Source organism: Erpetoichthys calabaricus, chromosome 1 (assembly GCF_900747795.2).
Source record: "Erpetoichthys calabaricus chromosome 1, fErpCal1.3, whole genome shotgun sequence".
In the NCBI taxonomy this organism is placed as follows: domain Eukaryota; kingdom Metazoa; phylum Chordata; class Cladistia; order Polypteriformes; family Polypteridae; genus Erpetoichthys; species Erpetoichthys calabaricus.
In genome coordinates this window covers 292,031,599-292,043,834 of record NC_041394.2, presented here as the reverse complement: position 1 = coordinate 292,043,834, position 12,236 = coordinate 292,031,599, and the positions used below count along the sequence as shown (strand labels likewise).

Here is a 12,236-nt window from a genome sequence, read left to right as displayed (position 1 = left end):
CATCCGACTAGGAAAAGAAACCAAGGATTTGAAGTCTGTCGTCCAGTCAGTGTCTCAGCTTGAACGCGAGTGTCTCACAGCGAACCCGCTAAACTCTGAAGACACAGGAGAAGCTGCTGAAAACAGCCATGACCATGAAAATACACTTGTATTTGATTTGTGCGTCCTGACTCCGGCAGCATGGACACCTTAGGTTTTACAGTAGGTCCACAAACTGCTCATTTTGATGTTACAGTAATAGTTTTTTTGTGTTTTTGATTTCCATTATGTGCAGTTCATGTATGTTTTTAATATTACGATGTGCAGTTTGTATTTATTTTTATTACATTGTGCTTTATACATTTATTTTGTATTTATTTTCTTTTTTAATTATTTAGATTTTAGAACCTACTTTATTGTATTATTGTCGCTTTCTAACTTTCTATACAAATGCTGTTTTTATTTTATTGCTTTATTTATATAATGTGTTTTACATAATAAAAATAAGCGATTTGTGTTTAGTACATTCTCCTTGTTGCTCCTAAAAATTTCACCATATCGAAGTAGAGTGAGTCGGATGCCTTATAGAGTTTTTGCCTGGACCCCCAGAGTTCCTAGAATCGCCTCTGATGGGGTTTTTGGGAGAGGGGTCTTGCACAAAGTGAGCCCTGATCATGTAGTGGGCAACTTCTTGTACTCAATTTCATGACAAGCTCGCCTCAAGAGAGTGTCCTGATAGGTAACACTCCCACTGTTAGTTTTTGTTATTCGTCAGAGGCTACGTTGAAAAAAGCTACAACAGAATAGGAATATGGCGTTCCTGTAAGAGTCCTTTATCAGTAAAGTTTCCTCAGTATTCAACTGCATTTAAATCATGTATTTACGAACCCAGAAACACAACAGAGAGTACAATACCAGACATGCTTTGATGATAAAAGGGCCACTCGCTTCTTGGATGTTGCTGGTTGGCCGTATACTGTACAATCACTGCCTTCGGACGATTAAATGATAAGGTGAGCCATAGTCCAACTTCTGATCTCACATTCGCACTGTAAAGCGTTGACGCCGTTAAACCGGCCAGTTGCCGATAGTGAGGGCTGCGCTTCCTTCTTCAAGTCGAACTATTTCGCCCCATCTCACATATCAGTCAGTGACAGCTGTAGAACGCACGAAGTCGCGCAGGTGACCCCAGACGGCAGAAACACGAACACACTAGCGTACACACGAACAGCTTCAGCGGCCACTCGCGTTTTTATGGCAATCGATTCACAAGTTCCTCAGTCCTACATTCTGTATGTTGTGACTTTTCCTGCCAGCCCTACTCACCTGTTTGTTAAATGGACGGGAGTGGAGTAAGCGACACTGCCAGCTGTAAATGAAGGAATGACACGCGTGGAACTCTCCTGTTCATCAGCCCCTCAGACTCGAGCCTGCGCTTTTACTTACTACACAAACTCTCCACCGTCGCTCACGTTAAACGTCCAGCTTGGACTGACAGTCCATGTCACTGTCTTCTTAGAGAGTTCACTTTCATTTTCAATTTACTGTAAAATACGTCACGAGCAGCTGGGGAAGATGCTAAGGCTGAACCCACGTGATTTTTACGAAAGTAAAATGATCTCTTCTGTGTTTAACACATGGGACTGGCACCAGCGCCTCATCGCCCAGAACTGGATGAGCAGGTTGCAAAACAGATTGACGATTCATCGTAGTATTGTCACTTAGAAAATTGAAGTTACATTTATAAAGTCTGTGGAGGAAAAAGCAGATCGACTTAAAAACTGTTAAGTGTGTGAATTAAAACAGAAGCGACAATCAAGGAAACAGACGTTAATTTTTTAAGCAAGCGCTTTTTGACGAGGTGCATAAGAAGTAAAATCGTAAAAAATTAAAATATCAAAAACAGTTAACTTTGCTGTATAAGGTACACATAATGGATAATGCTAAAGATTATACTTTTTTGTCAGGTATAATCAGGAAGCAAATGACCTTGGTTTAACTCCAAGCCTGAATTCACAGTTTGTGTGAATTTTGTATGTTCTCCAAAGGTCAGTAAGGTGATTACTGAGGTAATGAAGTTTTCCTCCCACACGTCAAACACACGCAGACTAGTTGATCTAGTGATACTGTAATGATCGCAAATTAAATGAATGGCTAACATAATAAGACTTTTGAGTAGGCTGACCAGATTTTCATATAGTCCCAAAACTGGACACAGCTTATTAATCAAGCAATCGAATATGGATCAATAAATTATTTAGACATATATTAAATCAAAAATCAGGGGAAGTGGGGTATCCCGTAAAGATTTGTTTGTATTGGTAGAAATATATTAAATTGACAAGTGTGGTGTGGGAAGATGTTTCATGCACATTTATTAAATAACCAGCCTGTTAAATATGGGGCATTTTGTTATATTCCAATTATTGAATGGGGTGCAATGCATAAAAATAGGACGTCTGGTCACCCTGTTTCTCAGCTGAGGCTTAAAACATTTATATTGAAATCTGCAAAAAAAATTTTCCCTTCCAGTGAATGAGAAATTTTCGCACAGGGGATAGGAGTGGAACATACCATCCGTTAGCGATCAAGGCAGGCATACAAGGTGCAAGAGTGGCACCTCAGCCATTAAGTGAAGTGGAAAGAAGAACAAATCAAAGAAGGTAAATCTAAGGAGCTAATACCAACAAGGTATTAAAGCATGAGGTTCTGAAATTGAAACCAGGGAGCTGAGACAGACTAGCAGCTCAGATGCCTTTTGGAACATTTTTGAGATTATTGCAGCAGTGAAGAGATGGGGACCAAGGATAGAGTGATGCAACTGGTGGCAGCTTTGAAGGGGAAGGTATTGATGGTTCTTGAGGATGTTTCCAAACAGATTTAATGGAAAAGGATGAACTCCTGAAGGCTACTGAGTGCCAGGTTAGGCACACAGAAATCGTGTTAGGACTGCAAGGACAATTGAATGGACAAACCCGGTGGACAGCAGAACACCTGGGGACCTTTGCCACTGAAGTACAAGAATTGGTGGGGTAAATCTATCCATGATTTCCCTGTGAGGCACCATGTGCAGCTCACCAACCCACAACTTTAGAAAATGAGCTTATGCACGATGTTGAATTCAAACTGGTGTGTGAAGGCAGACCATCCTACATGGAGAGACGTGAGAGGGAACCTGAAGAAATTAGTTGCCAGGTGCCGCATGGTTGTGTGTTTTTCATAATTGAAGAGGCCAATGTATGTATACTGCCACGGGCACAAGAACACCGATGGAGGTCCGCTTACAACCTTTATAAGAAATAGAGGGCAAGTCTGGACACTGCCTGGATGGGTAACCAAAGTCAGGGACACTTGCTTCATGGCAGTAGACTTTTTAACTAAAGCCCAGGCCCAACTAGACTTTGGCCAAGGGGCCTTATTGATCCCCCACAGTACACACTATCATTTAAAGGGTTGTCAACCATTTTTGGACTCTCCTCCTACCTCAGTGACCCAGCCTGAAGCATCAACAACAGCAGTAACTTAAAGAATTTTTGCTGGATTTTGAAGACTATTTTTCTACTTCCATCAAAGACAACAGTGAAATTCACCTTGTCTGCCACACAATATTGACTCTGAAAATGTATACCCAATCAAATAGCCACCTCAGGGCATCCTGGCTCATCGGTGCCAAATGCTTGAGCATGTGGGCAAGGTGGTGTACTGGCTGCCAGTGTAACTTGAGGTTTGCCAGGTTTTCCTACACCAGGACCGGTTGGCATTTTACAGGAGAAGGTAGGGGAAAAAGAAAGGCCTGAGGTTCTAGCCATCTGGAATATTAACCACGAAATCCTCCCTGATCACTCATTTAACATGGAAAGAGTATTCTCAAACTTCCTATCCATCCCTCTGTGTCTCTACTCCATCTGGCTGGCCTAGAAGAATCAATTTAATGCTTGTTTGTTTTCAAGCCAGAGTGAGGCACCATACAAGCATGTGTGGAGTGTAATAGTCAGGCCAGGGTTTCCCAAATTGGGTTGGATTGAATCACTGAATAGTGGCAAAGCTCATAATATGCCTTCTAAGCCTGAGACAAATAAAAAGGTGGTGTTATAACTTCTTTTCCTAAATACAAGTTAACTTTCACATTGAAATTTATAAAGCGAGGAGTCAGTGAAGTTTTGTCTTTCTTGCTCTGTAAGGGACTTCTGCAATACCAATTTGGTCCAGTGATGGTGGGTATGCATTTCAATGTGCTGTACACTGCACTGGGGTGTTTGGAGCCTTTAGCCTGATGCTGCTAGAGAAGGCTCCATCACCAAAATCCCTAAATTAAATTATGTGTATCTATGTGCTTTTGGCAGATAACGTATCAATAGCCAGCACTGAAAATAACAGTTCCTATTGTGTAATCCCATGGACGTTTTGTCTGTTAATGTAGAGACATTTTCTTGTTTGGTTCAGTCAATGCCACTGTGCACAATGCTGAAAACCAGCCAGCCTATGCCAAGGTTTTTTGTCCTTTGCACCGCCATCCCTCATGGCTGATGGGATGGCAGCCCACTCTGCATTGCCCCTATACTAATGAGTACACCTGCAGCAGTTCACTGTGATTTGATTGCATGTATTTGTACAGATCTGGATGTGTAACTGCTTTTGACTGTTACGCTGCAAATTTCATTTGTATTTCCTATTTAATTCAACTTTTGGCATGTAGGCAGCAAAATCAGCAGTGTTAAATGAAATCTTGGTGTGCTTAAAAGTGTTTATTTATGCACAGGTTTGCTGTGTATATAAGATGGATGCCTTCCCCTTGGAAGACAATTAAAACATCCAACAACAGTGCTAACTCATACCTGAGCCAAAAAGCCAACTCATTAGAGCTTAGTAGAGGAGAAAAGCTTAAAACAGCATATTGGATTCATCCCCAGGGCCATCTTACCAGCATCATAGGCCCATGGGCAAAGTAGTGCACTGGGGCCACTGTTTTGATAGCAAAACAGAACACTTGTGAGCCCCTGTGCTCCTGGCTCCCCCAGGCAGTGCCTATTATACCCATACGATAAGACGGCCTTGTGCATGTCTCTCCTTGAAAGTACAGAATCACAGGACTAAAAGAAAGGCCAATGGAAGATAACATGACACAAAGGAGAGGGATGTAGTAATGGAGTATGATGGGCTGGCACAAACAGGGAATGTAGGACACCTCAGAATGTCACCCTTCCTGCTATATTCTTATCTTATAAACAGGTTGTATACCCTCAAGAACATAACCAGTACAAATAAGACAATTCCATCTGGTTAGCTAATATATTGGTATGTCATTTAGGTATTTTGTTTACATATTCTTTAATTCAACCACTTAAGCCAACTGTTATTTTCAAAATTCTCAATAATTGTTATTTTCCCATTTTATGCTTTGAAGATGTTTCTTCATTCCCATTAAATTTTTTTTGCAGTTTAAGAGCATGTCAGATTACACGGCTTTTCCAGCAATCTTTCAGTTGTGGACTTCATTTATATAATTGTAGCTAGTCAAGAGCAGACTCTATACTCTTCTGCATGTCATGTATACAGTGTGACATGCTCAGTGACTCAGACTAACTAGGCGGCATCTCACACTGACAAAATGAAATTTTGTCTTTAGTCATAGGACCGGCTCTGAGAGCTTGAGAGCTGACAAGCAATGAGTGCTCATCCTGAATTACAGTGCATAGGATGCAGAATGCAGGAATAAGAAGTGCAGGTGTTTTGGACCTCACAAGCAGAAGAGAAGCTTGTCTGTTTGATGTGTCGTGTTTTACATACCACAATAGAATGGAGAAAAATAGAAAAAAAGAGCTGAGATTGTAGCTGAAGTCGCTATAACTGTTAACCCTTTACAAAGACACTGGCTGTGTCAGGCACCACATTATTGGGCATCAGAAACAAGGCCGAGCTTGCAACAATACTTTAGGAATATTTAACTGTGCTGGAAAGTCATCACTCATTTGGGTAATTTGAGATGCACTGTGATTTCTGGTCATGAAAACTGAAATGCTCAGGAAATGAAACTGTATTCATCAAGTTTGACATCCCCTACAACTAGAAGTCATGTAATACATATGACATTATTTATTTTGGTGTTAATTAGTGTATTTTTAAAGGCAATCACATAATCACTGTTGTGTGAATAGAAGATCAGTCACTTCTGTTTCTTTTACTCTCATTTAGCTGCTTTATCTTTTACATATTTTTAATAAAGATTTGATACAAAAGAGGTCTATGCATGCATTATCTCATTTTGGGTTTGAGACTGAATGCATAAGAACAAGAAATTTGACAAACAAGAGACCATTCAGTCCATTAAGCCCATTTGTTCAGCTAATAGCCAAGCTGTCCTAATATCTCATCCACATTCTTCTTAAAATCTTAAAGATTTCTGCTTCAGCTTCATGTCTCAGTATGTCTTTGTTCCAGAGTTCCACAAGTCTTTTTGTAAAGAAGTCCTTCCTGGCTTCAGTTTTAAATGCACTTAATTTCCAATGATGTCCTTCAGTACGTGATTCACCCTCAAGCTGAAAGAATTCTGCTCCATCTGTTTTATGAAACAATCAAATTATCAGACATTTACTTTTCAACTAAATGTTTGGAAAGTCAAACTCATCCCATTTAGAATACCGTACTTGTTAATGTCATAATCTTACCTACTGGAAAAAAAGAAGAGTTGTGATTTTGTTCATTGCAGTTTCATGTAGAAGCGGTAAAGTAACATAAACAACTTAATTTTCATATACTGAAAAGAAATCTGATAACCATAAATGCCAGCCAACAGTAACTGAGGGAGCAAACAGTATGTGTAATCAAATTGAATCCTGATTTCCATTACCATATTTGATTTCAGTGTAATTTTTTTTACTGAAAATAGGATGGCCAAAAGTAAAATTCCTAAGAAAATTAAGAATACTCCTTAAATGAATTTAAAAAATGAAGAAATTAAATTTTTTAAATTAAAAAAACAGATGATCTCAAAGTATAAATTAAATTAGATGAAAGGATATGTAACTAAGTTGCAATTACACAATATCAAATTACACAAACAGTACATGAAATAATAATTAACTCAGATAAAACAAAGCAGGGGAAAAAGCAGAAAGCTAATATAAAACCTTGCAAAATCTAAATAAGAGAAACCTTCACCAGGAAGCTGACCTAAAATGCGTAACTCTATATACCAAACTTTAAGTCAAAACCGTTGGAGTATTAAGATAAAACAGCTGAAAGAGAAAATAAGAACAGAAAAAATGTACATCTAAAAATATAAAGCACTAGAGAGGAGGCAGAAGCACTGAAGTCAAAACTGTCTCATGCCGTAGCAAAGAGCTGTGACCAGCTGCAGTCTTTTATAGTCCTCTCAGCTGATGGCAGCACCTGAATCAAAACACTTTAATAGTGACCAGCCTTGGTAAACATGCTGAGGAACTGAGATCAGCAAATGCAGTCATCAAGTTTGACATCCCCTCTGACTATAAATTATGTAATATGACATCGGCTTTATACATTATTTACATAGAAGTAGATTATGTAATATAATTTTCTTATCCATATTACAAACTATAGATGATCATAAGGTAGAAATGTGTTCTTTGTAATTCACGTTTTCCAAGCACCTATGAAACATGTTTTTCTTCTCCTCCACTCTAAGCAGTGCTTGTGACCTCTCACCTTGCCATCGTGCCACTTTACTGTGGCTGTCTGTGCTAAGCATACATTCAAATTTGCCATTGAAGAACCAGCATGGTCTTTCAATGTCTTTGTGTCCCCCCTACGTGTTTCATTTTATTCAGTGGCTCTTCCTTGTTTCCTTACTAGACACTGGACTTTCTCTCAGTTTGTTTCTCTGTCTTTTTACTTATACTCTCAATCCAGAGTGCTTCATTTGCTTTTGCCTCAAACCGCTAAAGATTTTCTCATTTCCATTTTTCTCTAGAAACTGGAGTTTTCCTCTGAGATTTCCTTCATTGAAGGCTTTTATGTTTTCTCTTTGTCCTTAAAGAAACATAAAGTATATATTTGTTTTTAATAATGTAGGATACACAGTCAAAACATTGAGCCTCAAATCTTCTTTCCTTTTTTGAGCATTGGAAAAGCCTTTTTCCTTTTTTACCTTCAGGTTAAGATCACTGACTGGGCTTTACAGATGTGACCTCATCATTATTTTTCTGTTTCCATATTAAGTAGTCATGTTATTTTCTATCCCACATAATCCAGACCAGCTATTCCAGTCTAGCATTGGTCTATTGCAGTTAGCCTAGGGCGCAAGGTAGGAACAAACCCTGGACAGGGTGCCAGTTCATCTCAGAGCATATACACACACTCAGCGACTGCTTTAGCATCGCCAATTTACCTAACTTGTATGTCATTGGGCAGTGGGAGGAAACTGGAGCTAGACACAGGGAGAACATGCAAACTCCATGCAGGGAGGACCCGGGATGTGAACCCTGCTCTCATTACTGCAAGGCAGCAGTGCTACCACTGTGCCACCCATATTAAATGCTGACTTGATTAAAGTCTCTTTTTTTAAGCATATAAGGGTCTTCTTCTGGATTCTTGAATACTGAAATTATGTATACGTGGAATGAATGAAGACAAGACATTCTACTAATGTTAAATCAGCTTTTTTATATATTGTCTTACATAGTGAAAACCATCACAAAGAAATTCATAAAGGAGTACAAAATGATATGATGAAGTCTATGTAAAAAGCAACAGATACAGACAGTAAAGACAACCAGCAAGAAGACGGGTAATCAGAATTGATGAGACTACACAGAGTTACTTTTGAAGGAGTGTAAAATTCACTCAGTAAAACTATTAATCAGCAACTTTTTTCTTTTAATCCATTGTGATCAGATGCCCTATTCTTGTCGTGGTCACTGTTAAGTAAAAACATTCCTCCTTGGCAGACTGCTTCGTATTCCTTCTGAGGTAATGTTGGATTTCTGAATAAAACACTTATGTAACGTAATTTAAAAAATTCTGAGGAATAAATAAATTAAAAAATAAAATAATAAAAAGGTATGCCCACTCACAAGATACATTTACAGCACTGATATTGATTTTTTTAAATTTACAGTGTATATTATAAAGCTATTAAATATAAAAACCCACTGTATACCAGGTAAAGCTTGGCAGATTATGTCTGAATATCTTGTGTTATAAGTGAAGAAAAGGACTTGTATCATAAAATTACAATCAAACAACAAAGTCTTAAAATGAGATTAAAAATAACCCTCAATCATATTGAAGAAAAGCCAATAATGATAAAAGGAGTTTATAAAAATTCTATACAGGCACTGTCCAGATTGCAATTTGGACCCAGGAGTTTGAAACTGTGAGGCAGTTGCACCATCGTGTTGCTCTTGGCAGTAATATGTTCATTTCTCTTATTATTAAGTATTATTTATGTCTATCTGTGAATTTGCCCAGAAAAAAATGTGCATAGATGGATGGCAGTACCTATAGAAAGGCAGTGCTATTTAGAGGTATACTTGTCAGATCCATGACCTGAATGTGCATTGTTATGTTTAAGGCAGTTGTTTACTGAATACATTTTTAAAAGGATAGACATTCAAGTATGCTAGGTTGTATTTTTCAGCCATTGCTATTGTTTTCATTCTGGTGCTCAAGCCTTGTTCTGTGCACAATTGTCTTTTACAGTTTCTGGTGAAACAATGAATTGGCTGAATATTGACAGGCCAAGTTTAGACCCGTCGTATCTGCCGGACCTTTCTAGTAGATTGATTGGTTTGAGTCATTCCTGTAAAGAATATAAAAAAATACAAACATGGTAAATTCATTGCTAGTTCACTATGAGATAAGCATTTACTGTATTTTGCAACAAGTGCTGTCAGGATTGGCTCTGGGATCCTGCAGACCTGAATTCTATTAAGTAGATCTGCTCATGCTAGAATTTTAGGATTTCAGGGTGGAGTGGTGGCTCTGAGGCTAGGGATCTGCGCCGGCAATTGGAAGGTTGTCAGTTTGAATCCCGTAAATGCCAGAAGTGACTCTACTTTGAGCAAGGCCCTTAACTTGCAATTGCTCTGTCCTGACTATGACCTTAACCTGCATCCAGCCCTGCAAGCAGGTCCTCCAATTTACAAGGAAAACTTGGAGGTTGGTGGCAGGATTGGCATTCCAATCAGACTACCTCCCAAAACAATGGAATAAAATAAGGCTCAAAGTAAAAAAAAAAAAGCTTTTGAGTAAAAATTTTTGGAAAAACTACTTTTCTCTCACTGTTAATTTTCCCATTAAAAAAGTCCATGCAATACTAAAGCATGCAGGTGGGCCTTAAATATAACAGTATCTCATTACTTGCACATGCGCACACACTTAACGCAGATTTATACTTTTGTGTCGAGTCTATGTAGCATCTACGCATGTAGGGTATGCTGACTTGGCTATACAATCACTAGGTGAACGTATTTGTTCCTTATATTTCTCCACCTCTTCATACATTTGATGTTGGCTGCTATTTCGCACCACGAATTGAGTGCTAGCTATCTGATTGTCCCTAATTGTCTCTAATCTATTTGATTGTAGCTAATCTATTGATAGAGTTGTGATGAGGTATCATACAAAGGTGTATATTTTTAAGCTTCTTCGGGAAGTCTTTCCTAGATCTATTCCATGTTTACTTCTGAGAAGCAGAAGACGAATGAAAAAACATTTTAAGAAATACATAGATACCAAACTGGCCAATCAGAGTCATAGGGGAATACATGGGGTTCATATTGATATGACATACAGTCACATTTTTGAGACGGTGCTTGTCAGGCTATGCCCTACCTATGCTGCATAGTTACAGTGTAGGCTCAATACAAAAGTATAAATCAGTCTTTAGCCACATCCCTTAGCAACATGTAGCAAAATAACAACCAAAATCCAAAATGGTGGAGCTATGTCATCATCATTGAGTTATTATAAAATTGAAAAATGAAACAAAAATAAAATATTTTCCACCTGAATCATCTCATTCAGTGTTTCATGGAAATAGTAGATAGGCATGCAAAACTGGACACTATGGAGGGAAGGTTTTCCAGAGATGGTTCCTGACCCTAGAAGAAGAAATGAAAATGATACCTGAAAAGCTCAGGGAGTATTGTTGTCTGCCAACCCTGAAAGTCATTGAGCCTGAAGGATGCATTTGATATTTAGCCTCTATATCTTTGCTGGAGATGGAAGATTCTGTTTCTGTACCAGCCTGTGAAGAAAAGATATGCATAAGAAATCTCTTGCATCAGTTACCATTCCAGGACAGGGGGCATCACATTTGTCCAAATAAAATTCAGTACCAATACCCTGTTCATACCTCATTCATCTTAATGTGGGGAATTCTGAGTCACCAGAATCTATCATTATATTTCTTCTGTTAAAGTTGGCAGCTTATTGGCTTTCCTTAGCCAAACCAATGATTTCACTCCACAAACATTTCCTCCTAATATCCTCAAGATCTTTAATTCTTAACATTGGCTAAATGTAAAAATATAGAGTATATCCATTAAGTCCAAGTGTACTCATCGATTTTATGAGTCCACCAAGTATAGTTTAGGAATGCGGGAAAGTAGAGCAATGTCGGACACAAAGCAGGAAAAAGCCAAGGGTGGGATCCATGTCCATCCAAAGGCATAGTCACAAGTACTGCTATTATAGATTTGTCTATTCATCCATTTTTTTTTTTTTCCCGAAATCAATGCTCAGGTTCACTGGTTCAGGTGTCACTGAGCATGATCTACAAATCAACGCTACACAGGATAACCATCCATTACAGGACATGCTTACTGAAAGAGGGACAATTATATTCCCCATGAACCTAACACAAATGTCTTTGAGACGTGGAAGGGAAACTGGAATACCCGGAGGAAAACCAACACAGACATGAGGAGAACATGCAAACTCCACAAAAGGAAGTGTCCATCCTTATGGCAAGCCAAATTAACATTTAGAGATATCTCAAAATGAATTTCGGATATCTTAAAATGTAATTTACTTTTTAAGATATCTGAAACTCGCTTTGAGATATCTTAAAATAATTTCCTTTACATTTTAAGATATCTGCAATACATTTCAGGATATCTCAAATGCATTTCAAGATATCTCAAATACAGTTTCAGATATCTCAAAATAATTGTGTCTGTATTTCAAGATATCTCAAATGAATTTTCAGATATCTTAAATTGACCTTTCATGCATTTTAAGATATCTTAAATGCATTTCAAGATATCTCAAAATCA

General features: G+C 38.3%; 2 protein-coding genes across 7 annotated transcripts in view; both read right to left on the bottom strand.

The window, feature by feature from the left end:
* Positions 1–1,569, bottom strand: part of si:ch211-244b2.3 (uncharacterized protein LOC557230 homolog) — a 31,303-nt gene extending 29,734 nt beyond the window's left edge. For 3 of the 6 annotated variants that reach the window (XM_028816607.2, XM_051924725.1, XM_028816632.2), the window contains exon 1: positions 1,306–1,533. The gene's annotated coding sequence lies outside the window, so the exon portion shown is untranslated. Of the gene's footprint in view, positions 1–927 lie in introns of all 6 variants that reach the window. The other 3 variants (XM_028816598.2, XM_028816642.2, XM_028816614.2) reach the window with 2 other exon arrangements.
* A 7,037-nt stretch (positions 1,570–8,606) lies between these two features.
* Positions 8,607–12,236, bottom strand: part of si:ch211-244b2.4 (uncharacterized protein LOC541512 homolog) — a 29,418-nt gene continuing 25,788 nt past the window's right edge. Inside the window, exons 9-10 of the mRNA XM_028816654.2 lie at positions 11,086–11,206; positions 8,607–9,757 (exon numbers count right to left, since the gene is read on the bottom strand). Of these exons, the coding sequence (XP_028672487.1) occupies positions 9,702–9,757; positions 11,086–11,206 (177 nt within the window). The 3' untranslated portion in view covers positions 8,607–9,701. The remainder of the gene's footprint in view (positions 9,758–11,085; positions 11,207–12,236) is intronic.